The 27,526-nt window shown below is 43.5% G+C and overlaps 1 protein-coding gene and 1 long non-coding RNA gene across 6 annotated transcripts in view; one reads left to right on the forward strand and one right to left on the reverse strand.

The window, feature by feature from the left end:
* LOC147013306 (uncharacterized) overlaps positions 1-7,969 on the reverse strand; it is a 33,478-nt gene extending 25,509 nt beyond the window's left edge. The window contains exon 1 of one of the 3 annotated variants that reach the window (XR_015051261.1): positions 7,846-7,969. This is a non-coding gene — a long non-coding RNA (uncharacterized LOC147013306). Of the gene's footprint in view, positions 1-6,923; positions 7,193-7,486; positions 7,567-7,845 lie in introns of those variants that run through there. The other 2 variants (XR_015051262.1, XR_015051260.1) reach the window with 2 other exon arrangements.
* POLB (DNA polymerase beta) lies at positions 7,140-26,814 on the forward strand. 3 transcript variants are annotated; one of them, XM_085855020.1, is made up of 14 exons: positions 7,140-7,279; positions 15,381-15,438; positions 15,586-15,652; positions 15,900-15,974; positions 17,752-17,810; positions 18,049-18,098; positions 18,311-18,362; positions 19,414-19,468; positions 19,656-19,728; positions 20,060-20,130; positions 21,977-22,063; positions 24,090-24,154; positions 25,873-26,012; positions 26,446-26,814. In XM_085855020.1, exons 1-14 carry the CDS (start codon positions 7,243-7,245, stop codon positions 26,538-26,540), a joined length of 984 nt encoding a protein of 327 aa, XP_085711146.1. In that variant the 5' UTR covers positions 7,140-7,242; the 3' UTR covers positions 26,541-26,814. The 3 variants fall into 3 exon arrangements, with proteins under 3 accessions (XP_085711146.1, XP_085711145.1, XP_085711143.1); XM_085855019.1 differs by lacking the exon at positions 7,140-7,279 and adding an exon at positions 7,838-7,958; XM_085855017.1 differs by lacking the exon at positions 7,140-7,279 and adding an exon at positions 7,865-7,997.
* The last annotated feature ends 712 nt before the right edge of the window (positions 26,815-27,526 follow it).

Here is a 27,526-nt window from a genome sequence, read left to right on the forward strand (position 1 = left end):
GTTTTGATGGCCATGACGACATGGCCAATGGAGACTGTGGCGGTGTCTTGGCATGGGCTTGATAAGTCTAACAATGGCGTGCACTGGACTCAATGTCACTGTCCAAACCAGGCCAGCAAACATGGGCTCAGCCAACAGCCTTCATCGTAACTATGCCTGGATGAACATTGTGGAGTTCACTGATAATTTTCCTGTCGCGTTTAGGCGGAATCATCACTCGGCTACCCCAAAGCAGACAGTCTGTATCAATAGAGAGCCCATCCTTCCAGATAAGGTACGCGTTCGCCCCTTCTGGAAGTGATGGCCAATCACCTGACATAACACAGCGTTAAATTTGTGACAAATCTGGATTGCTATAGGTGCGCTCCCCTAACGACCCACCACCCCCTCATCCCTCTCCCCTGCCCGTGTGTGTGTGTGTGTGTGTGTGTGTGTGTGTGTGTGTGTGTGTGTGTGTGTGTGTGTGTGTGTGTGTGTGTGTGTGTGTGGGGGGGTGGGGGTGGGGGTGGGGTGGGATGAGGGGGTGGTGGGTCAAAGGTGGGGGTGCACATGGGGGTGGGGCTTGTGTGAGTGGAGCTTATGTGGGTGGGTGGGGCTTGTGTGGGTGGGGCTTATGTGCGTTTGGCTTGTGTGGGTGGGGCTTGTGTGGGTGGAGCAATTTTTTTTTAATTAAACGTTTGTAGGAACTAATAAACTAATCACTAATTATGTGGATATGATGGATGTGGATGTGGCTTATGTGGGTGGGGTTTGCGTGGGTGGGGCTTATGTGGATGTGGCTTGTGTGGATGTGGCTTGTGTGGGTGGGGCTTGTGTGGATGTGGCTTGTGTGGGTGGGGCTTGTGTGGGTGGGGCTTGTGTGGATGTGGCTTGTGTGGATGTGGCTTGTGTGGATGTGGCTTGTGTGGGTGGAGTCAGAAAGGGGCGGAGTTTAAAAAGGGGCAGAGTCAAAAAAAAATTTCAATTTATCTTTGTCTTTTGTAATTCCTGTGAATAAAATGAACCTAAAATCTCTTCCCCTTCTAAACCTTATAAGTCCAAGGAACTGTTTCTATTACATCAACAATTTTAAAAAGTTCATTCGTCCATCACTTAGTATAACCTTTTTCAAAATGACATTTCCACCTATATATTCTTACTATATCACCAACTTTAAACTTAGGCTTTCTGACATTAATCTCTTTTTCATATTATAATTTTGTAAATGTTTTTGATGGTTTGGTATTCGTTGAAGTGTGAATCGTATCATTATACTTATCTTTAGCAAGTTTCATTATACCAAGTTTCAATTTAGCACTGATCATCTTCTTCACGATGAACCGATCAACTTTTTCTCTCAAGGTTGGATTTTGTATCAGAGACAAATTATACAACATTTCTCTATCGGCTTCATGTTTTTCTTCCAACATCGTGCTATTCCCATAATCAATATCGTGCCTCATGCACACTTCATCAACCCTGTTGATAGGTTTGCTCCACGGTTTAGGATTGTCTGCCTCATCTAATCTTTTATCCAAGTTTGTTCCTTGATCCACAGAAAGAATACCCTGGTAGATGTAATTCCCCTGGTATTCCAGTTGTAAATTTACTTCCTCATAAAAACTTTTGTATATCTCCCCCTTGTTTGTGTTTGGTGATGAATTCACTCTTTTTTGAGCCACACACCAAACACGTACCTTTTTGTATAACCCTGTTATTTTTACTTTTAACATACGAGATATTTTTACTCTTGGTTTTCTTTTTACATTTTAGACAAGAACTCATTTATTTATGTGAAAAATTCCTACAGAGTGCGAAAACCTTTTTAGTTTCCAACATGCACATTTGAATCTTAATCTTCTATCTATAATTCCAGCAATCTGTGTGTGTGTCTGTCTGCGACCGCCGTTTCTCGACAACCACTTTTTTTTTTTTTTTTTTTTTTTTTTTTTGTATACCTTGGTCGAGGCTCGTATGAGAGCTAACACACAACTCACAGCAAGGAGGCATGAGACAAGAGGGGTGGGAGTGGAAGGGACAAAACATTGGGGAACAGACACAGGTGAACTGTGGAAGGGAGAGGGATGGGGATGGGACGGGGAACATGGCGAGGAGAAGATGGACATTACAGGGACTTTCAGGAAAGAAAGCAGGAGAATTGAAGGAAGTGGGCTTGGGTGGATTATCGGGGGTAGAAAAGATCGAGGATTTGGATGGGGGAAGATAAGAGGTGGTGGTGAACAGCTGTTTTGAAAGCCTGGAGGGAAGAATGGGAAAGAATAGAGTGAGGAAGTTTATTCCAAAGGCGGGAAAAAAGAGGAATGAAAGAGTGAAGATGAGCAGTGATTCGTGATTTTGGTAGTTTTACCAGAAGGGGGTTGTTACGGACCTTGAGCGCCCTGTGGAAATGTGGTTGGGACAAATCGCAGAGAGAGACAGGGGGGCAAGGCTGGAGAGGAGCCGGTAGAAGACAGAAACACCACCGACCAACCTGCGGTGATTGAGTGAGAGGCCCAAAGACTCAGCTTCATTGCGGGAGATGCCAATGATCTTAAAAGCCCTGGTTTCGACAGCGTGAAGTCGAGAAAGGTGGGGAGGCAGGAGCACCAGCCCAGAGGGGAGAGCAGTACTCCATCAGGCTACGGACAAAAAGCTTTGTAAGTAGTCAGGAGCTCAAGAGGGCCGAGGAAGGACTTTGCACGACGGAGGATTCTCAGTCGGCGACTGGCTTTTGAGGCAAGGTTGGAAATGTGACTTTCCAGGAAAGGTCATGGCAGATAGTGAGACCCAGAAGCTTGAAAGAAAAGACTTCTTCCAGAGGATTGTTGAGAAAGTGGATGGGGGGTTTTGTAAACGGTCCTTTCGAAGAGACATAGTGAGAGTGTGAGATTTGTGTGGATTGAAAGACATGTTCCACGTGTTGGACCAGTTTGTGATTTTATCCAGATCTGCAGTGAGCGAAGAAGCTGCTGCTTGCCGGTCTGAGGGATGACAGATGGTACGGCAGAGGGTGGAGTCATCGGCAAAGAGAAATAGAGGATTTTCCAGAGAGTCCGAGAGATCATTGATGAAAACCAGAAAAAGAACAGGGCCCAGAACGCTACCTTGAGGAACTCCAGCCTGCACAGGAAGAGGGGGATGAAAGAACTCCATTTAGGCCACACGTTGACTGCGACAGGAGAGGAAGTCTGCGAGCCATGAGTGGAGATGGCCTTGAATACCATGGGAAGAGAGTTTGGTGAGTAGGGCAGGGTGCCAGACTGTGTCAAAAGCACGTGATATGTCCAGGATACGGCTCGGATTTCCTGTCTGGCATTGAGGACCTCCATCCATTGATGGGAGAGCAGTAGCAGCATATCCAGGGTAGAGTGACCTGGTCTGAAAACCAAATTGATGATTGGAAATCAAGCCATTGGAGAAGAGGAAGGATTTCATGTCTGAAGCAATGATGGATTCCATAACCTTGCTGATGATTGGGAGAAGGCTGATTGGTCTGTAGTTACAGGGATCTGTTTTTGCACCTTTTTTATGCAGGGCAGTGATGTTAGCAGATTTCCAAGCAGATGGCAGATGACCTTGGGAAAATGAGAGGGTGAATAGAACAGAGAGAGGGTGAGCAAGAGCAGAAGAGCAGGCTTTGAGGACACGTGGGCTGGGATGCCGTGCCTGGACCGGTTGCAGAATCTGACTCGAGGTTTGAAAGCAAGCTCTCCACCTTGTCAGGAGAAAAGGATACAGAGTCCAGGGACAGTTGGGTGCGACTGGGTAAAGTGGGTAGAGATAGTGATGGGTTTGGGACACAAGATTTAGCTGCAAACACCGAGTTTAGACATTCAGCTTTATCACGTGTGGAATCAGCAGTGCGGCCATTTGAGGTAAGGGAGGGGATGGAGGGGGAACATACACCAGAAACAGATTTGATTAAACGCCACCAGGATTTTGAGGGAGAGAGGTTTGAGAGTTCAGACTTGAGATGAGAAAGATGTTGTTTTCTGGCTCTCCTGAGGGTAGATACACACTTGTTCCGAGCTTTGTGGAAAGAACTGAGATTGCCCTCAGTTGGGTTTGCTTTCCATGAGGCAAAGGCAAGTTGTTTCAGGACAACTGCCTCACCACAAGCTTCAGTAAACCAAGGGCGGGAGGAAGGGTAAGACAACTGAACACGAGAGGGGATAAATCTGTGCATGAGGGAGAGCAAGTTTCTTTGAAAGAATTCCCAGGATGAGTTGATGTTTGAGAAAGTAGTGATAGGAGACCAGTCTGTAAGTTTGATGGCTGCTCGGAGACCCTGCCAGTCGGCTTGAGTGAAATGCCAGACTCGACGGCGGTGAGGTGGTTCTCTGATGACAGCCAGAGAGATGTCCAAGGGTCGCCTCTTGTCCGATCTGATTGAAACTTGCCAGGAATATTGCTGGGGACCCGAGGATGTGCCTTTTCAAGGTTTGATATTAATCGGACAAGCGGTTCCCAAGTTACGGCTATTTATCTGTCAACCAATGACAGGACACGGTGCTATGACATCACGAATGACGTCACAATGCTTCCTCTTTTTTTGATATAATTCCAGCAATCTCTGTGTGTCTGTCTGTATGTGTGTCTGACTGTGACCGCTGTTTCTCGACAACCACTGGTCCAATCTAATTGAAACTTGCCAGGTATATTGCTGGGGCCCTGAGTATGTGCCTTTTCAAGGTTTGATATTAATTGGACAATGGTTCCCAAGTTATGGCCATTTGTTTACCAAACCAATGACAGGACACAGTGCTATGACATCACAATTGATGTCACAACTCTTCTTCTTCATTTGATATGATGTCACAATTGACGCTGGGGACCTGAGTATGTGCCTTTTCAAGGTTTGATATCATTCTTCTTCATCCATTTCAGCTGTTTCCCAAGTGTTTCTCAAGTTACGGCCATTTGTTTACCAAACCAATGACAGGACACAGTGCTATGACATCACAATTGATGTCACAATTCTTCTTCTTCGTTTGATATAACATCACAATTGGTGCTGGGGACCTGAGTATGTGCCTTTTCAAGGTTTGATATCGTTCTTCTTCATCCGTTTCAGCTGTTTCCTAAGTGTTTCCCAAGTTATAGCCATTTTTTTTCCAGCAATTCCAGCAATTGTTTTTTTTTGCATGCATGCATGCATGCATGCACGGCCACACACGTACGGGAACATGAGAGCGAAGGAACGACCTGTGTGGTTGTTGTTTCTGGCACGCAGTTTGAAAGTTTTTTTTATTTTTTATTTTGCACGTACGTCCACGCACATACGGGCACGCACTTGTCTATCTATAATTCCAGCAATCTCTGTGTGTGTCTGCGACCGACGTTTCTTGACAACCCCTGGTCCGATCTAATTGAAACTTGCCAGTAATCTTGCTGGGGACCCAAGGATATGCCTTTTCAAGGTTTGATATTAAGCGGATCCCAAGTTTCAAGCGGATCCCAAGTTATGGCCATTTATTTATCAACCAATGACAGGACACGGTGCTATGACGTCACTTGACGTCACAATTAATTTTTTTATTTTTTTTTTTGCACGTACGGCCACGCACTGGTAATGTGAAAACAGAAACAAATAACTAATTATGAAACCGAATGTAACTGAGACCAAGTTGGCCTTACTTTGGTGAATATCGCGTTTATACAGTCGACTTCCGTTCTCGTTTTGTTCAGTTTTAAGCAAAGATCGTAAAGCAGAGCAAGATAGCCCACTCGTGCGAAACAGTGAAGTATCCAATGGACGCCCTCGACAGCCATTTTAGCAGGCAGAGCGAGTTTGCGTTGCCAACAACCCGGAATCTGTTCACAACACACATGTTCCAGAAGGTAACAAAGTAATGGCGTCTCGTTCCTCATCTCAGAATCACTGCTCAGCAATAAACTGCTCAAACCGTCAATCCAAACGACCTGATTTGTCTTTCTTCAGATTCCCTAAGAACAGGGAAAGGTATATGAACACTGGAATGTTTAAATACATGGACACCTGTGCATCTAATATTTTTATCTAATACCGACTTAATGTAGTACAAATAATTGAAAATAATTAATATTTTCATGAATTGTCAGGAGATGATGCAATGTTCAGCATGGGTACTGAAAGTTTCATTTCCACCTGTAAAATGTGTGAAAAATCATTGCAGGTAAGCGTTTAAAAGTACATTTGCCAATGACATATAACTTTTCTTTTTTTTTTCTAGTAAAGTAAATCCATATGCATGAATGAAGATGTTGGAAAATGCAGACTTGTAAGGAAAATAAAGAAATACTATAATTGGAATACAAAGGCATTTGTAAATATATTGAAAAGTTATGAAGTTTAAATAGAAATTCTTCCATACTTATGTGAACAGCAATCATTTTGATATTGTAATAGGTTATTGTATATTGAATGTTTGCTGTTTGCTGTTTGCTGTTTGCTGTTTGGTGTGTGTGTGTGTGTGTGTGTGTGTGTGTGTGTGTGTGTGTGTGTGTGTGTGTGTGTGTGTGTGTGTGTGTGTGTGTGTGTGTGGAGGAGGGTGGGAGGAGGGTTGACCATTGCCTCCCTTCCCGGATTTCTCCCCATCCCTAAATAGTTACTTCAAAGGATACTTTCTTGGAAGGTGATATTTATCATACAGATTATGTTGCATGACTTATTTTGTTGGATATATATATATATATATATATATATATATATATATATATATATATATATATATATATATATATATATATATACTTTCTGCGTGTGTCTGGCCTTTGATTTTTTATCCTTTCCTCTCTCAATTTGCTTTTTCTTTTTATCTGTTAGTTTCTCTTCTTCTCCATTTCTCGGTCCTAATTTCTTTCTTTCTCTCCCTTTCTTCTATCTCATCTCTTCTTATTTTGTGTAATTTCACTTGTGATAAAAAGAAACCGTCTTGTACACGGATAATGTATCATCGCCTTACTCTCGTTCCCGCCCCTCTCGTGCCTCCTTCTCCGCGATCGACACAGCCTTGGTGGAACTGCCACCAATAAAGCAGCTCGCTCGCTAAAAATGGCCGCCGTACTGCTCCGTTGCGTACTTCACCGAATCGAACGCGGTTGCGCACGAGTGGGCCATCTTGCTCCGCTTTACGATCTTTGGTTTTAAGTCTTTACTATGTACGAATGGCACGTGCTGGGTGGGAGCACGAGGACACCTCAAAACACCAAGAGGCTTCTCAGCTGTGACGACCTCGACGACTTTGTAAAGTTTCATCACGATCGGTTTAGAATTGTGACCCGATGGCGATCAACAGACATTCAAACAGACAGACTGGAGGTTTGAAGCATTTGTTAAATCTTCCCCGTCCCCCATAACATTGTATTACAAACACTCGTGATTATAATGGCGTTGATTATTATTTTTTTTTTAATGATAATACCGATGCTTCCTTAAAAAAGGGTTGTTTTGAATGCACATGGAGCACAGAAATTTTGTTGCGATGAAGAAATAAGGTACGGATAAATAAATTCAAATAAAAAATACCACAAGGAGCGGCTTGCGATGGAGAAACCACCCATCGTTTCCGCCGGCTACACCGACTTCGGTTAATTGCAAGACAAATGTCATTAAAAATGGAAAAATTACTTTCACTTTTTATTTATTTATTAAAGGCATCAAGCGACTTCGTCGTTTATATTCCCTGTAGGTTTTTTTTTTAACGAACGACACACGTCAACGCTTCCGATAATAATAATAATAATAATAATGTTGTATTGAAAGTAAATTTACATTCGTCGCGTTTCTCGTAAGACGTTGATAAAATTGGTGTCATTCCTAATTAAAAATAAAAAAAAACATTTTTTTTTTTGAGGTTTTATTTTCTTTCAGTTATTCATTCTCACCGTGAGTCCTTCCTCCCGCGGTGCTCAGCTCATTCCCTTTCAGTTGGTCATCATGAGTAAGAGGAAAGCTCCCCAGGAGAAGCTCAACAGCGGTATCACGGACTTCCTGATCGGTACGGTGTTGGTGTTGGGTTACTATGGAGATTTGCTAGGTCAGTAAGTCAGTAAGCTGACCAAATAACCAGTTACAATAACTACTGTCGTTGCAAAGTTTAATGAATATGGAATTATTTTATACACCTCTTGGGAAGAGGAAGCCCTTGTGGAGCCACAATCGGAGGATAAGGAAAAACAGACGGCCAATGATAAAGAGAGTAAGTTAAGTTGATCGTGAAAAGGTCGATTTGACGATTTCTACCAGAATGAGGTGAAATATTTGGTTTCGACTCGTCGAGTTCGTGTGCTCGAGGGTTTCCTCCAATCAGGAAGCAGGATCTTTGGCCGCTGAAAGTTTCCCGTCTCCTGATTGGAGGAAAACCCAGCGGGGCCAAGTCAGTCAAGTTGGCTTGAACAATGCGAGTGGGACGGACAGACGGAGACGACTTTTAATGCTTGAGACTCCAAGTTTCACCACGTTACACCTTCGGCCCAAAAGGCTGAGTGATTTTTATATTTGGAGGGAGGAGAAGCGAAACGAATTCTGATGCGTCGTTGGGGTCTACATATACTGTACGCAGTTTTCCGCCATGTGCGCGTACGTAATAAATAAATGGTACCATATTCTGCCAGTGCATTTTGGACCAAATATTTGATGTTTAAAGAGCAGCTCAATGGCTTTACAAGTGTAAAGTGACTAATTTCTACCTACCCCTCTCCCCCCCCCCCAGCCAACCTTTCCTTCGTGAGACCTCCCCCTTCTGTTTTTGTCCATCCCAAGCGTCCTCCCCTATCCCTCATTCCTTCCTTTTCACCTAATATTTGTCCAAGTCTCTCTCTCTCTCTCTCTCTCTCTCTCTCTCTCTCTCTCTTTCTCTCTCTCTCTCTCTCTCTCTCTCTCTCTCTCTCTCTCTCTCTCTCTCTCTCTCTCTCTCTCTCTCTCTCTCTCTCTCTCTCTCTCTCTCTCTCTCTCTCTCTCTCTCTCTCTCTCTCTCTCTCTCTCTCTCTCTCTCTCTCTCTCTCTCTCTCTCTCTTTCTCTTTCTCTTTCTCTTTCTCTTTCTCTTTCTCTTTCTCTTTCTCTTTCTCTCACGCAAGCCTTGACGTTCTTGTATATAGGGCATTGCAGATTGATGGTGATTATGGTTATGATGATGGTACTGGTTATGTATGAACATGATGATGATGATGGTTTTGGTTATGTATGATGATTATTTTGGTTATGTTTGATGATGAGAGGCATTGCGGCCAAATCTCGATCAGTACTGGGACCATTCTTCATTACTTACATGAATGGTTTAGACTTTAGATGGTGTGGTTAATTCGGATAGTTTATCCATAGGCAAAAGGCACTATATAAATACAGTTATTAGGGTACCCTGTGAGTACAGGGTACCCTATTGTTTTTCTTCTGTTTATTATTACGCATTATTATTATTATTCTTCCGCCGGCATTTTGCACCCTTTTTCGCTTTAAAAATCATTTTCTCTGGAACACTAAGTCCGATCGACAGGAAATTTTCACCATAGTATGTATCTTTTTTGATAGCACAATCACGTTATAATTATGACGTCATTGGTCACGTGGTACGGTCGCCATCTTGAAAAAAGCGATAAACTTTGGACATCTGTATCTCGGAAACCGTGCAATGGAAAAAATTTTCGTTTGATACATTTTACTAAGCTCCCTATGGGGAACACGTGTGATTTTTCGTGACGTCATAGGTGAAGCGATATACCGGTGAAAATTGGTCAAGTAGAACGCCATATGGGAAAAATCTGAAAATTGCTGAGCATCATCTACGCCAAAAATCACTGACGAAAATGTTTTTTTTGACGTCATCGATGACGTAATTCGGCCGCCATCTTGTTTTTTAGTGTTTTTTTTTTTTAAATCTTCTTCTCCAGAACGGCTATGCAGATTAAGGCGAAACTTTACACGCACATTCTCCCTGAGGTCCTCTTTCAAGTTTGTTAATTTGTTGTTGATACGTCACATGGTTTGGCGGCCATCTTGAAAAAACCCTAAAACCTTCAAACATCTTCTTCTCCAGAAGCGCTGGTCCAATGAAGGCGAGATTTCAGAACTATATTCGTGACATGTATGCGATGCAAGTTTGTTAATTTCAAAGTGATAGGTCACATGGTTTGGCCGCCATGTTGGATTTAAGAAAAATATTAAATAAAGTTTTCTCTGGTATTTCATAAGCCATCGAAGGAAAATTTGCAAGTGCCTTCCTCGCTCAAGTCTGCATACATGGTAAAAAATTTTACCTCAGAAGTCACATGGTTTGGCGGCCATCTTGGATAGAAAAATAGACTTTATCCGATTTACACAAAACTTCACACACTTGTTCGGGTCGACGATGGAAAGCAGAATTTAAATTCATGATATCCTCGGTCACAAGGTTCGGCAGCCATCTTGGATTGAAAATGAATAAATTTTAAAATCTTCTTCTCCAGAAGGGCAAGACAGATGAAGACGAAACTTCACAGATATATTCCCCATGAGGTCCTTTTCTCAAGTTTGTTAATTTGTTTTTGATCGGTCACATGGTTTGGCGGCCATCTTGAAAAACCCGAAAACCTTCAAACATCTTCTTCTCCAGAAGCGTTGGCCCAATGAAGGGGAGATTTCAGAACTATATTCGGGACAGGAAGGCGATATAAGTTTGTTAATTTCGAATTGATAAGTCACATGGTTTGGCCGCCATCTTGGATTTCAGAAAAATATTAAATAATGTTTTCTCTGGAACCGCTTAACCAAACGAATCGAAAATTTGTAATTATCATCTAGCAGGCAGTATGCACGCTTGGTAAAAATTATGATGTCACACGTCACATGGTTTGGCGGCCATCTTGGATTGAAAAACGCACCTTTACCGATTAACACGAAACTTCACGTACGTGTTCCAATACCCAGTTGGAAGCAGAATATACATTTCTGATGTCATAGGTCACATGGTTCGTCAGCCATCTTGGATTGAAAACAATATCTTCAAACGTCTTTTTCTCTGAAACGGCTGAACAGATCCAGGCGAAACTCCACCACTATGACCGCCTCTCCATGACGAATAAAAAGTTCCCACCCCCTTTTGAGGTACGATGCAACGTTTGGCAGCCATATTGGATTGAAGGAAAAATATTAATTAATGTTTACTCTGGAACTACTGCATCAATAAATGTGAAACATCAAGTTTATGGTGGAACGCTCATGCGGAATGAGGGTTTGAAATTTCAACGCGATCGGGCCCAGGGTTTGGCAGCCATGTTGGTTTTAAGAAAAATATTAAATAATGTTTTCTCTGGAACTGCTTAACCTGGAGATGCGAAAATTTGCAGTTATCATCCACCATCGTGTTTGCACACGTGGTGCAAATTATGACATCACAAGTCACATGGTTTGGCCGCCATCTTGGATTGAAGGATAAATATTAATTAATGTTTACTCTGGAACCGCTGTCTGTATATATGCGAAACTTCAGATTTATAATTCAGGTGACATGCGAAATAAAAGTTTAAAATTTCAACCTGATCGGTCACGCGGTTTGGGAGCCAGAATTATTTAATTATTTGAATCTGGAAGCCAGTAATAACGAAATTGAATGCTTTGTGCTGCCCGGTTCGTAACTCATCTGTTCCGTGCCGTCTCGAAGCAGGCCTGTGTTTGTATCACTATTAAATAATGTTTTCTCTGGCACCGCTTATCCTTTCAATGCCAAACTTTGCGACTGTCATCTGCAGAAAGTCCCATGTTGTATCAAAGGCGGACGGACTGGGTACCCGGTCATCACTGCCAGCAGTTATAAAGTGGCAGTTCTAGTTATTATTGTTATTGTTAAGAGTCGGCTTAACAAAATTTCAGATCACAGTGCCTAATTTTGGGGTTTAGGTTGATAGCGGAGAGGGTGGTGGTGATCAGATTCAGGAATGTCCACATACTTTAATAGATTGGGCAAATGATTGGCAGATGCAGTTTAACATAAAGAAGTGTAAGAATAATGAAAATAGAGATTACATGATACAAAGGGAAATCTTGGATTGTGTGACACAGGAGAAGGATCTGGGGGTGGTACTAGATACGGAGTGGGGTTATCAGACTGCACAGAGCCAGGCAGCTATAGGTAAAGCTAACAGGGTTTTAGGTTGTACTCATAGGGGGATCATTTATAAATCCAAGGTAATGTCACACTGTACAGGAATTTAGTGAGTCCTCATCTAGAATATTGGTTTCATTGTTGGTCACCATATCTGAGCAAGGAAATATGTCACATACAGCAGCAATTATAGAGAGGATTCATTGTAGAGCGACGAGATTGATTTGATTCCAGGGCTAGCTACCCTACGCTATGAGGAGCGGTGAAGGAGAGAGAGGACTTTATACATTAGAAAGGAGAGAAGGATATGATTGTGGTTTAACTGTTTGAGTAGTGAATTTTTCCAGAATGCAATACGAAAATATGGTATTTTTTTCAGCCTAACGGAATATAACATCTATTGTTTTGAAGGCAACCATAGGAACAAACAATACAGACGGTTGAAAGGATGCGGGCCAAGATCATGGCCAACAGAACATTCTAGTGAGGCCACGATCCAATAATCCAAATAACACGATCCAACAGCAGCCAGATAATTGAAAAGATAATGAAAGGTATCGATAAAATAAATGCAGATGCGTTTTTCAGCAGAAGAGATAGTGATAAAACCAGGGTCAACAGCTTGAGATTGACGAAGAGGAGAGTTAAGACAGTGGTAAGGCAAGGTTCTTTCACTCAGTGAGTAGTTCATGCATGGAATGGTCTCCCTGGAAAAGTAGTGGCAGCAAAAACGGTAGATTGGTTTAAATTGGATATAGAGGGTTACAGGGATATTGGCAGGACTTGCATGCAGAACTTGTAGGTAACCTGCGTATGGATGGGTGATGCTATCTGGTGTTGGTGCAGAACTGGCATGATGGGCCGAATGGCCTCCTCCTGTGCCAAGTTTCAATGTTACCTCCACCACCGAAGGTGGACGGAGGTTATGTTTTCACCCCTTTGTGTTTGGCTGTCTGTGAGCAGAATATCTCAAAAGGTTATTTACGTATTCAAACGAACCTTGGTGGACAGGTTGGGTGTGTGACAAGGCTGAATTGATCCGATTTTGGTGAACATCCGGCCTATCAGTGGGATACAAGTCGTAAACTCTTCAGCCTGGTGGATTGATGCGCTCTACCTAGTGCCGTTCAGAGTTATTCCTGGTTTTTTTTTTTAATCTGTGAAATATTTAGTCTTGGTTCGATTCTCGTCCTGACTATAAACCGTCAGATTGGTGTTAGGCTTGCACTGCAGGACAAGGCATTATAAAGCGTCGTCCCTCCGATGGACGGTAAGCCGGGCATCACATCTGCTCGCATTAGTTGATAGATGTTAAAGATCCCACGGTGTTTTTCACCAAGAGTATGTGAGTTATCGCCAGCACCCTGAACAAATGTCTAATTCTTGCCCAAATCACTTTCAGTCAAACTTTAGGCCTGACTAGCTGGTTTTTATATTATTTATTTATTTGTCTTACTGCAGAGTCCAAGGCTCATGGAAGAACTACAACACAAATCCTACACGTACATGAGACAACACCAGATTTGACTTCAGACAAAAAGCCACTGAACTTTGTGGGAATCACGTAACCTCCTGGGACACTTGGTACCAGCGACGCCATGTTTGTGACGTCGCTTTTCTCCCCGCATGTGGTGGGGAAATTAAGGAGGAACTTCCTCCCCCCATGGATTTTAATATATGGGGTTGGTTTGTGACAAATTTGGGACAAAAACGTTCCCCCTACCCGGTGAACCCCACAAGGAAGTGGGAATAATCGGGGCTGTTAAACGAGTCGTAGTAAGCAAGTATTATGATATATTGTTGCGGGCCGGGGACCGGTGGCGAGAACGACCACTAGGTGGGGGAAGTTACGTCGTCTCCCACCAGACCACCGGAATTGTAGGCCGTCGCTCACGGATAATTCCGTGACGCGCGGGTCGCTGAACCGACTGTGGACGCCAATACCTCCGCCGCGTAGCGTAGGGTCTTTTGTCGAGAACCAATTTACCTAATTAACCACGCGGTGTCTACCGGAGAACCACGCCCTCGGTACGCCTTGCCCGAACCGGATCACTCTACCAACTACCAACTCCGGATCGGATGCAGCCGAGCGGAACTACCAAGGACGTACCGGCTAGGATGAACAGATTATCGGGGATAAAGACCCGGCTAACCTCAGATCCGAACCATGCTGGACCAATGAAGGAAAAGACAAAAACGAACTGGAAACATTTCTACAATAATTTATTTACAATCAACTTACAAAAGAAGGACACAGAGCAGACTTACGCGGGAATAAAACAGGCAAGATTTACAATGATCAAATAAAAACACTTATGCAATTCTACTTAAAGACAGCGCCACACACTCAGATGCACACTCAGACGAAAATAAACCCAGATGTATGGCAAAGGACCTTTTGCAGCCAGAGAGGGAGGTGAGCTGAGATCGCAGTTCTTTTGTGTACCTGAACGTTGGAGGGAAGGGATGCTCCGTGGTGCGGCACCTCTCAATGGTCGTGCGGCTCAGTCCACGGCCGCCCGCGTGGAGACCGTGTCTGCGAAGGAGCCCGGGTCGAGTAGAGCAGAGTCCGAGGCGGGGATCAGGGCTGCAGACAGGACCCTACGAGAGACCCGGTCAAGGTCGCGTCGAGGTATTCCCAGCTCTCTCACACTCGAAACGAACGACCCCCAAAGAGCGCAACCACTCCACGACCTTCCGCCTTTCTTTCGCTATCAACCGACGAACTGTCTCATGCCAACGCTCCGCTCAAGACGGCTCACTTTCCAGCTCACCAGACTTGAACGAATTGTCGTAATTTATTGATATCCCTTAGCGGGGAGGGGCCTTGGTGAAGCCAACGTCACTGTTCGCCCTGATTGGACGGGGCTTCCATGGGACTGCCATTTCTGGGCAGGATTTCAGCCATACCGGGAAGCCCGCCCACTCCGCGTGTCCGGACTCGCCAAAAAGGTACTACACAAAGATTCTGCCCCGGAAAGCGAGTAGCCGGTTAGGCGAGTAGGCGAACACGCGCTTGTTCAGCCCACGCGAGAGTCCGAGTAGACAGCGGGTGAACAGTGGTACGTTGTTGGAGGGGATATAAAGATTTATTAACCTAACCAAAAAAAAACATCACAATGCACCCCTTTCATCTTCCCACCAAACACAAGGAAGGGATCTGTCTGCACATATACTTAACGGCATAACTAACTTCGGGACAACTGTATGTTTGTATGCATACGGTTCCTAGAACCGTAACAATATTTAATAATAACATTGTACTGTTACGCTGTTTGTTCAGTAATGCAAGTGTTTCAGCATGCTCTCTCCAATATTGCTATCCGATTCTTGTCGTTTTGCAGAACTTGCAAATTATGAGCGCAACATCACGAGGCAAGTCCACAAGTACAATGCGTACAGGTGAGAAGTGCGCGCTTGAGGTTCTGCACGAGGAATGGTTGTACGTAGACTAATTGCAAAATACGAGGTCACGTCTGCTTGGGCCAGTGCTGGTCACCAAGTCAGCTTGTCCGATTGAACCTGTACAAATTCCCCCCCCCCCTTCAGGAAAGCAGCGTCTGCCATTGCGAAATACCCACACAAGATAGAGAGTGGTGGCGAAGCGAAAAAACTGGTACGTCGATTTGAATGGTGATGTAACAAGCCAGAGTTGTGGCCCCAAGTTGTGACATTGTCACTAAATGTCCGTGTAGGTGTTTGTTGCATCCTGGCGATGCCAATGCACGTGAACGGTTTGGCGTGTTTGCCTGCACCGCTCTAAGTCAACGAGAATAATGTGACACTTAAATTGTTGTGTTCACCCCCTTTATACCTGCATGTCGTCATCCCTCCTTTAATTTATTCCTCTTTCTCACCCACAGGATGGTGTTGGGGACAAAATTGCAAAGAAGATTGATGAGTTTTTGACGACGGGGAAGTTGCGGAAGCTGGAAAAGGTGTTCAACACGGCGGTCCCGTTGCGAAGTGCTTTTTCAGCTTTCCATGTTATGTTAATGGAACAGAGTCCAAAGCTCATTCAGGAGCTAACACATACTAGTTAGCTGTGTACACTAGGAGATTGTCCTTTTTGATTCACTGAAGAGATGACGGACAAGTCCATATTGTACATCGAGGGACGCAAGGTTTCCATGGGCATGTTCGTTTGGTAATTGATTTGTCTTAGTTGATTCTGCAAGGTAATAGTGAGTTAAATGGACTAAGGTACTCAATGTGACTACCACCATATACGGCTGATTTTTGGGTGCTGGTGGTTTGAGGGGGTAGGAGCGGGGTGTTTAATTTCCCATCCGGTGTCAGATTATGATGCCATCTGGAAAATTGCAAGCTTCCATGACACCATTAAGTTATTGATCGTTTAAAAGGATGTACAAGTTCCATGTGAACTTTGACTTCAACCTGATATATGAAAGATATATGATATACATCGGTCTGTATGTGTCTGTTTCCATCAGTCTGCTTCCATCAGTCTCCCTTGCCGTAACGAGGTCATCACACGGTCTCTCCTCACCATGGGCTTGTGGGATGGACGGAAGTTGTGTTTTCACCTCTGTCTGTTTGTGAGCAGGATATCTCAAAAGTTTAGAGACAGATTCGGACAAAACTTGATGGACAAGTTGGGTGTATGACGACAAATTGATTAGATTTTGGTGAAAGGCCAGGTCGCAATCCGGATCATCAGTGGGGTACAAAACTTAAACTGTTCAGCATGGCAGAGGTCTGCGCTCTACTGAGTGTCGTTCTCGTTTAATCTGTCTGTGTCACCTTTGCCTAAGATGTCCTTGCTGTCAGTGTTGCTTGAATTTGTAGCTAACCTTGTTTCACACTCACGTGTGCTTATTTATTTCTTTCATTGGGTTGTCCTGATCGTGTTTCTATCTGAACCCTTGTTTCCTGATGTAAGGAATCCAGGTTCATATCCCAAACATCAGAGGTGCTTGTTTGTCCAGTCTACTGACCAATGTCTTTACACTTCCTATAAAAGTCAATTGACGTCTACTAATGTCCCAGTAACGTGAAAGTACACCGACGTCTAATAACAGGATCATTGGTATCTCCCGCGGTGAGGCTGAGTCTTTGGACCTCTCGCACTTTCACCGCAGGCAGGTCGGTGCTCTTTCTATCTTCCACCATCTCCTCTCTGGTCTGGCCTCCCCCCCCCCGTGCTCTGTCTGCGATTACGCCCCCCCCCATATTTCCGCAGGGCGCTCAAGGTCTGCGAGCAACCCCCTTCTGGTAAAATTATAAAAATCACGAATCTCTTTTCCCGCCTTTGGAATAAACTCCCACGCTCTCTTCAACCCACTCTTCCCTCCAAGTCTTCAAAACAGCTGTTCACCACCACCACCTATCTTCCTCCATCCAAAACCTCGATCTTTTCGAAAAACCCGTTAATCCACCCCAAACCCACCTCCTTCAAATTCCCTGCTTTCCTTCCTGAAAGTTCCCTGTCGTGTTCATCTTGTATACCCCAGGTTCCCCGCCCCATCCCTCTCCCTTCCACAGATCTCCTAATGTCTCCTGCCCCTCTTGTTGTGCGTTGTGTGCTCACTCTCTTACGAGCCTCGACAATGTATACAAAAAAAAAATCCTTGTCTTGTGTGTGATTTTTGTACAGACTCGTCCACGAACCTTAGATCGATTGAAATAATTAAACACCCCTTTGACTGCCAAACTAATGTTATTGTTCTGATTTTTTTGTGTTTTCCACATGAGATCAGAGAAGATGACTCGTCCTCGGCAATCAATTTACTCACACGTGTCTCGGGGGTTGGGTGAGTGCTCTGGCATTGAATTGCGGAAATTTTATGTTTGACGTGCTTCCAGGATGGCCTTTGTTTTTCCGGTGAAGATTATTACAATTAATAATCTGGATTTTGAAATTACAAAATTGTATATAATTTAACTTTTTTGCAGATTTGTCCTACTGAGTTCAAATTGGCAGGAGTTGTATTTAAAAGTGGAACTTGTCTTATTGATTACTTACAAATGTTGTCTCTTCCCATAACCCAGACCTGCTGCAGCCAGGAAGCTGGTGGAGGAGGGAATCGACAGTCTTGAAGGTTAGACGTGGGTTTTTGAGACGTTTCAATATTGGGATGGGAAAATGGTTATCAGTGTTGTTGTTTTTCTGCATGACATGTACCCTTAGTCACAAACCAGCTGCTCTGGAATAGTCCTTTGTGGCTGCCTTAGCTGTGTTTGATTTATGTATTTTATAACGACTTCAGTGGAATTCCTTCTTTCCTTACTTGCGTTATCTTCCTCCCTCTAGCTCTCCAAAAGAATGAACATAAGTTGAATCACCACCAGAAGATTGGACTTAAGTAAGGCACTGTCCTGTGAGGTACTTGCTACATTGTCCTATAAAGTAGTCCGATGAAGGAGATTGGGACCATACTCTGTGCAGAGCGTTGGTGCTGCCTAAGCAGTCTCCTTGGCTATTGGACACAATCCTGGACGAGTCGCCACTCCGACACAGGATACCAGCATGCTGGCACTCATTTTGCCGACCTCTGAAGGATGACAGGTCGAGTTAACCCCACCTGGTATTAATTCAACAGCTGAGCGGGATTTGAACTCAGGACCCTAGGATCCCAAGTCCACCACCCAAACCATTAAGCCAACACCAGGCATGAGTCTGATTAAGGCACCACTCTTAACATGTGTACAAGAGTGGAAGCTAAGCACAAAAATTGTGTTTATTGCTCAAGTTATTGGGACAGCACACCCAAAATTTAAGCAAATCGAACCTGTATGTCCGGATGTATTTTTCCCACAATGCAAAGCAACTCGTACTTTATAAAGGAGTCTTGTGACAATTCTGCATTATTCGAGTCCTGCGGCATGATAACACGCCTTGCCCCAGTACTATATCTGTTAAGAATTGACTTGAGGATGTAACGCCATCGATAATCTGGAGTGGTCGTCTCCGAGATCCCAAACCCGACGTAAACCCAATTGAACCGCTCTAGGACTTCTTGTGCCATGAGAGTCCAAGTCCAGAAGTTCACCTACACTTGTTCATGTGTCGTCGTATATACCAACAGTTGGCACAGTGTTAATGACTGTTGGATGTTGAGTAAGATTTACGATTGTGAATAACAATACATTTACATTGTGAATTGTGAATATTGTGAATAACAATAACTAATTCAATGTAGATTATTCACCCTGATTAGGGTTCGGGGAGGGAGGGGGCGGGGGAGTGTAAACATTGACAAGATCTTGTAAAACCTTGAGTAGTCCATAAGGGCCTGTGGTTCTCATTGATGGATGTGGTTATGCTCATGTGAGCATGATAATTACCGACATCCGACATGACCTCCAACCTCGACACCAGCTTCCTTTGTCATTTCGCAAATTCCTGTGTGTCAGGTATTTTTCAGACTTCGAAGTGAGGATTCCTCGTGCTGACATGGAAAAGATGCAGGTGTGTTTGTACTGTCCAAACAACCCCCAATGTCCCCCTGGCTTTTTGGGAATCCGCACCGGTTTCTCTACCATGGAGCGGGTGGTGCTGATTTCAATAACCTGCATAATTTGATTATATTTTGATGACTTTGTTTTTTACGAAATGTTACTAAGAAATAAAGTGTGGTTTGTTTGTGGTTGTGAAGGAGATCATCTTACGGGAGGTGGCCAGTGTTGACGAAGACTTTATTGTGACGGTCTGTGGTTCTTTCAGAAGAGGTGATGCAAGTATTTCTGGGGCTGGGGTTTGGAGGTCGAGGGGAGGGGGGCACAAGGGAAAGGCGATGGTATATTATTGACCCGTGAATATCCTCACCGATGGCCGTGGGACTTCCTCATCCTCACCATAAACAAGCCTCGACCTTTCATGTTCACAAGAGAAGACTCATTTGCGCAACAGTTGAACCTTTTCATCCTCACCTCTGCCAATGATAATCCTTAGAGAGTACACACCTGCGCAGATAAATGTGTAACTCTTGAAGTGGTCTGTGTGAATGCCGTAATGCAGATTACCCAGATTGTCATGCTATTTTCTTTCCTTCATCTGTAGGTTCCCAGTCCAGTGGTGACATAGATGTGCTCCTTACGCACAAGGACTACACATCAGACGGACCCAAACAGGTACATGCTTGCAGGACTTGGCTCTGCTCATATCGGACGTGCAACGTGCAGTAATTACTGATCCAGCTGATCCTTTCATTTAAGATTTTCAGCTCATCTATATTGACATACTGATGAATCATGCAGTTTCCATGGTTATATGCTTGATTTACCGTGTTTACTTTTATATAATGCTTGATTTACTTCACGTATTCATTTGGCCTGGATTTTGGCTTCTCAGCTCAAGGAAGAGTGGAAAGACAAAGGGGAAGGTCAAATAGATGGAATGAATTGTGAATATGTAGGAGCGAGGAAGAGTTTATAAAAAAGAAAAAAGCTTGAGTAAACACAGCATTTGATTTAAGGGGATGATTATCTGACACGTTAATTGACCAAACGGAGAACTCTGACTGGACGGAACATGGATGATTGAACCATACACGGGAAAATAGGGGTGAAAGATTTGAGCTGAGCTATCAACATGGATTATTGTTGACAAGGGAGTCGGTTGGCCGATGAACGTGTTCTTTCAACTGCTGCTAGAGTTGGATAGATAACCGAGAGTGCTGAGGGTGCAAGACCGGAATAGAGTCAGAAAAAGACACAAAGGCCTGCACTCTGCTGGTGGTGGGACAGGAGCATGACCTGAGGCTCAGTGTCCTCCTTGGGCATTCCGATGATCTTCAGAACTTTGGTCTCCACGGCATCAAGATGTGTGCCGGATGTGAGGCAGCGGTTCCTGCCCAAAGCCTCTAGTCCATATTCCTTAGAGCTCTTCTTGGATGATTAGTTTGTTGTGGTTGGAGTGGTTTCATTTTGATGTTGTGAAAGCAAACTCTCATATACAGGCTTTGGTTGTCACACATCACATGCACTCTACATTACACAACACTAAACACCTGCAGAGGTAGTAACATGCGTGTTCATACCGTGTATTTAAAACCCATGAGTAAGGATATATTGTTAACATGCTGATCACATTGTCCTTAACGATGGTGGCTTTGATTCCACAATCTCACCTGTTCATTATTACTTGCTTGAAACTTTGGTTGTGCTGTCCATTCGTTTCTTGCTTCGTGCATGCTTCGCATTCTTCATTACAAAATGATAACTTAAAGTTGTGATGTATCACTTTCCCGAGGTGCAGTATAGTGGAACATGCCACCAATCAAGCCCTAGTGCAGCACGCAGGGTTCCTCCACTGGAAACGACTTTTGTTATTATCGCCACGTCTCTGTCTGTCTGTCAGTCCAACCGTGACGCTGTCTCCTCCTAAACGGTTGTGCAGAAATTCACCAAAGTTGGGAGTTATGATCAACACATGGCAAGAATGTGCAGGAGCAGTATCATTTTTGTGTTGACCCCATGGGGTGGGGTCAAAAGGTCAAATACTGAAAAATGCAATTCTCGCAACTTTCAAAACATTTAAGAATGAAACTTTGTATTTGCAATCTTCATTGGGGGATGCATGAAATATACAACGATTTATTGGATTCGATCCCTGGTTCAAGCTCCAGGGGAGTGGGGACTTAGGTTCACGGGGTCAAAATGGAAGCAAAAAAAAAAACAACTCAACATTTGACGTTGGGTCATTCCTGGTGGAACGTTTTGCCATCTTTCAACTTTGCTTTAGGTGGGAAGTGTGGGGATTTGCAATGGCATGGTATCAACTTCGCTCTCGTTTTTCACTTGTGTTGGTGAAGAAGAATGAATTGGTGTTGCACAAAGCATTTGCAGTTTTCGATGAAATTAATGGTTTCCACATTATTCCAGCTTTAAAAAAAACTTACCTTTCAAGGTGAGCGCCGTCACCTTTTATTTCTTTTTCTTTTCTCCATGCATTGTCTTTGCTATTTGTCTTTCCCAGCCTCACCTGCTGCGTGACGTCTTGCAGCACCTGCAGGACATTGGGTTCATTACAGACACACTTTCCCATGGCGACACCAAGTTCATGGTGAGATCAACTTTGCAGTGCCCAGGGTACTTCCACTGAGAGCTCAACTTGCGGTCTTCGGCATTTTCGCCACACCTTTGCCTAGCCCTCTTTTTGCTGTGAAGAAGGGCTAACACTCTAGAAAGGTCATCCGCCCCTCGCTTCTCACAGTGGTTTCCGTGTACTATCACCGCTTTCAACTGATAACATCTATTCGACCTGTCTACCAATGCAGACCGACACCGGCCTTCATGATGACCGGTATTTCGTAATACAGCGATAGTTTTACTTGTTTCCGTTTCATTAATTGTTACTTACGAAATCTAAGATTTCGTAAGTATATTGATGACTTCCGTTTCTGTTAGTTTGTTACTTACGAAATCTTTCGATTTCGTAAGTATATTGATGCCTTCCGTTTCTGCTTGTTTGTTTGTTTGTTTGTTCGTTAGTTTGTTACTTACGAAATCTAAAGATTTCTTAAGTATATTGATGCCTTCCGTTTCTGTTTGTTTGTATGTTTGTTTGTTTGTTTGTTTGTTTGTTTGTTTGTAGGCACGATAACTCGAGAACGGAAGAAGCTACCAATGTCAAATTACACCACGTGATTCAGGAGGGTGGTGGCTAGTGCTGATTAGATTTTGGTTGATTGGTCAAAGGTCAAGGTCACAGTGAGGTCAAACATCCAAAACATTCGATTTTTGATGGTTTGGTACAGAATCATCATAGAAATTTCTAGTTTGTGTTGCTACCTTCTCGAGAGACAGCTTTTATTAGACAAGGTCAGAGGTCAAGGTGACAATTTTGGAAGTACCAGTCTATGACTGCTTGTTTGTATGTTTGTTTGTTTGTTTGTAGGCACGATAACTCGAGAACGGAAAAAGCTACCAATGTCAAATTACACCACGTGATTCAGGAGGGTGATGGCTAGTGCTGATTAGATTTTGGTCGAAATCGGTCAAAGGTCAAGGTCACAGTGAGGTCAAATATCCGATTTTTTTTTTTTTGATGGTTTGGTACAGATAACTCGAGAACGGAAGAAGCTACCAATCTCAAATTACACCACGTGATTCAGGAGGGTGGTGGCTAGTGCTGAATCTATTTTGGTCAAAATCGGTCAAAGGTCAAGGTCACAGTGAGGTCAAACATCCAAAAAATGATAACTCGAGAACGGAAGAAGCTACCAATGTCAAATTACACCACGTGATTCAGGAGGGTGGTGGCTAGCACTGATTAGATTTTGGTCAAAATCGGTCAAAGGTCAAGGTCACGGTGAGGTCAAACATCCAAAACATTCGATTTTTGATGGTTTGGTGCAGAATCATCGTATAAATTTCGAGTTTGCTTCGCTACCTTCTCCAGAGACAGCTTTTATTAGACAAGGTCAGAGGTCAAGTTGACGATTTCGTAAGTACCATTCTATGACTGCTTGTTTGTTTGTTTGTTTGTTTGTAGGCACGATAACTCGAGAACAGAAGAAGCTACCAATGTCAAATTGCACCACGTGATTCAGGAGGGTGGTGGCTAGTGCTGATGAGATTTTGGTCAAAATCGGTCAAAGGTCAAGGTCACAGTGAGGTCAAACATAATTCCGTAAATTCATGTGGAGAAATGGAGATTTTTGCTTCGCTCGACGTTACGAGTTCGTTTTAACTTCGATTTTAATTTTGTCTCCGGTTTTTGCGATCGCTTAGGACGCTTAAAACTCGGTTGTCGAAATTCTGGTAAAAATCGGATGTTTTGGAGACGTTTTAAGATTGTATTAAAAATATTTCACTCGATGCGTCACGGGTCGTCCCATGATGCAGTGCGCTCGAGCAGACTTGTCGTTGAGTTACGTTAAGGTATAATTGCGTGGAGAAATGGAGATTTTTTGCTTCGGTCGACGTTACGATTTTTGATGGTTTGATACAGAATCATCGTAGAAACTTCTGGTTTGCGTCGCTACCTTCTCGAGAGACAGCTTTTATTAGACAAGGTGAGAGGTCAAGTTGACGATTTTGTAAGTACCAGTCTATGACTGCTTGTTTACATGTTGTTTGTCCTCCAGGGTGTGTGCCAACTTCCTGGTGATCCGGAGTGTGCCGAAAAGCCCCATCGCCGTTTGGACATACGGTAAGGTTTGCGATACTCGTCACGCTCCGTGTATTTATACCTACAGTGCTTTCAGAAAGTATTCATACCCCTCGTATTTTTTTCACATTTTATTGTGTTACAGCCTGAATTTAAAATGGATTAAATTTAAAACAATTTTCACCGATCTACACGTAATACCCCATTAATGTCAAAGTGGAATTTTTTTTCTTTTCGAAATCTTTACAAATGAAAAATGAAAAGCTGAAATGTCTTGCGTCAATAAGTATTCTAAGCCCCCTTGCTGTGACACTCGAATTGAGTTCAGGTGCATCCACTTTCCTTTGATCATCATTGAGATGTCTCTACAACTTGATTGGAGTCCACCTGTGGCTGATTCAATTGATTGGACATGATTTAGAAAGAAACACACCTTGCAGTATCAGGTCCCACAGTTGATAGTGCATGTGCAGAAACTCTACCATGAAGTCCAAGGAACTCTGAGATAGAATTGTGAGGAGGCAGAGATCTGGGGAAGGGTATGAAACAATTTCTACAGTTGAAAGTTCCCAAGAGCACAGTGAGCTCCATCATTCAGAAATGGAAAGAATATGGAATTATTCAGACCTAAAGCTGGCCGTCCGACTATACTGAGCAACTGGGCAAGAAGGACCTTGGTCATTTAGGTTACCAAGAACCCAATGACCACTTTGACAGAACAACAGAGTTCCTTGGTTGAGATGGGAGAACCTGCTGGAAGGACAACAATCTCTGCAGCACTTCATAAATCTCGGCTTCATGGGAGAGTGGCCAGACGGAAGCCACTCCTGAGAAAAGACACGCGACAGCACGCCTGAAGTTTGTAAAAAAAGGCATGTGAAAGACTCTGAGAGCATGAGGACAAACATGCTGTGGTCTGATGAGATGAAAATTTAACTCTTTGGCCTGAATGTAAAGCGCTATGTCTGAGGAAACCAAGCACAGCTCATCATCCATCTAACGTCATCCCTACCATGAAGCATGGTGGTAGCAGCATCATGCTATGGGGATACTTTTCAGCGGCAGGGACTGAAAAACTTTTAAGGATAGAGGGAACAATGAATGGAGCCAAATATACGCAAATCCTGCTTCAGGAGGAGGCAAATGGAGGAGAACCTGCTTCAGAGTGCAAAAGATCTTCAACTGTGGCAAAGATTTATGTTCCAACAGGATAATGACCCCAAGCATACAGTCAAAGTAACACTGGATTGGCTTCAGAACAAAAACATGAAAGTCCTTGAGTGGCCCAGCCAAAGCCCAGACTTAAATAGCATTGAGAATCTGTGGAAAGACTTGAAGATTGCTGTTCACCGACGCACCCCATTCAACTTGACAGAGCTTGAGAAAATCTGCAAGGAAGATTGGGAGAAAATCCCCAAATCCAGATGTTCAAAGCTGATGCAGAAATACCCAAGAAGACTCAAAGCTGTAATCACTGCCAAAGGTGCTTCTATAAAGTGTTGACTCAGGGGGTTGAATACTGATGCACGCAAAACATTTCAGCTTTTCATTTTTAATAAATTTGTAAAGATTTCGAAAAGAAAAAAAATTCCACTTTGACATTATGGGGTATTACGTGTAGATCGGTGACTTTTTTTTTTAATCCATTTTAAATTAAACCTGTACCACACCAAAAGGTGACAAAAGTTGAGGGGTGTGAATACTTTCTGAAGGTACTGCACATTCGCTACCTCAAATGAATTTGCTCGCCTTATTTTCAGGTTTCTGCCCAAAGACCAGTACAGCTGTGGTGTGCTCTACTTCACGGGCAGTGACATCTTTAACAAGTCCATGCGCTCACGTGCCCTCGAAATGGGCTTCACTCTCAACGAATACTCATTGAGGCCTATCGGCATAACTGGTTAGTACATTCGTCACCATGCACTTTTGTTAACGTGTCACGTGTTTTTAACCAGTATTTTGTCGGAAAGCAAGTCGTCTAGCTTAAATAGTGCAGGTGGTTGTTTTATACACAACATCACCGGTTGCCTTTACCCCTCAAAGGAAAGTTTCTGAAGCTGCTTTTACCAACCAGGAAGGGCCTCTCGCCTGCCAACCAGGGATAGAGAATTGTGGTACATGCATGGGATAGATATAAACCATCGAAGGACGGCTGTTTTACCCCTTGGGCTCAAGAGCTTGTAGCTGATTTGAAGTACAATGCTTGAGTAACACAGGAAGCAGCAATACGTTTCCACATTGTGAGTATTTGCCTGGTTACGTGACCAGGGTACGTGGTTGGTTGGTGTGTATATTGGGAATAACTCGTCATTGCCCAATGTGTTGTGCACAAGGTATACCTGGAGAACCTGTTCCCATTTTCTTGGAAGAGGACATCTTTGCCTTCATCGAGTGGTCCTATCGCACCCCAGCACAGCGCAATGAATGAGATACCGTTGTGACGTCACAGGAGCGAACGTTGATGCAGTGTGGAGTGGAGCAGAGAATAATATAATATTTTCATACAACAAGAGGAAACAGCAGATGTTGTTTGCTCCATGCTTTGGAAGAATCTGTTGTGGTTATCTTAAAAAAAAAAAAAAACTACGAATACTTGATCAGCACTATTGTTTTTTAAAAAGGATTGACTGGAGTATGAGGTGTGATGCATTTTCGCACTCCGATGGCAACATCCAAAATAAAGGATTTTGTTTTTCAAAATGGCTTGCCTTGGAGACCGATCTCGTATTTATTACCTCGCCCACCGAAGGTGGAAGGAGGTTATGTTTTCACCCCTGTGTGTCTATTTGTTTGTTTGTGTGCAGGATTCAGATGAAATTTTCTGAGCAGGTTGGGTTTGTGACAAGGACAAACTGATTAGATTTTGGTGAAGATCCGAATCACTTAAAAAACTAGAATTTTTAAAAAGTGTTTCTTCACCATTGAGACATCGGGCTAAAACGATATATAGCCTGATATTTCAAGAATGTATTGGGCCTGATATGTTCTATTGGATCAGACATTGTGTGGTGGAGGTATGCGCTCCCCTGAGCAGAAGAAGATTCATTCCAATCACAGTGCATTGAGGTTGGACAAGACAAGAAACACGGAATAAAACATCTTGTGCAAAGCAATCTGGGCACAAAGGCAATTTGATTCCAAACGAGAAGAAGACTTCTTGCTAAACTGTAATTGATCATTTTAATACAAACCAGCATAACCTGGTTAGCCTGGTGTTGGCTTAGTGGTTAGGGTGGCGGCTTGGGATCCCAGTGTCCTGAGTTCAAGTCCCGTTGGCTGCTGAATTAACACCAGGGGGTTGACTCAGCCTGTCATCCTTCTGAGGTCGGCGAAATGAGTGCCAGTGTACTGGTCCCGGTGTATGCCCCGGTTAGAATAGGTGTGTCGTAAGAGGCGACCAGGGTTGGCGTCAGG

The sequence above is a fragment of the Eptatretus burgeri genome, chromosome 14 (assembly GCF_056783735.1).
Source record: "Eptatretus burgeri isolate ZD-2024b chromosome 14, Ebu_testis_v1, whole genome shotgun sequence".
Taxonomy (NCBI): Eukaryota; Metazoa; Chordata; class Myxini; order Myxiniformes; family Myxinidae; genus Eptatretus; species Eptatretus burgeri.

Bases quoted from the DNA above. Each gene is read 5' to 3' on its own strand.
- POLB (XM_085855017.1), top strand. From the start codon at position 7,898: ATGAGTAAGAGGAAAGCTCCCCAGGAGAAGCTCAACAGCGGTATCACG. The intron at 15,653-15,899 runs GTACGTCGATTT...TCTCACCCACAG, and splicing joins GTGGCGAAGCGAAAAAACTG to GATGGTGTTGGGGACAAAAT. The intron at 20,131-21,976 runs GTACATGCTTGC...TGTCTTTCCCAG, and splicing joins CATCAGACGGACCCAAACAG to CCTCACCTGCTGCGTGACGT.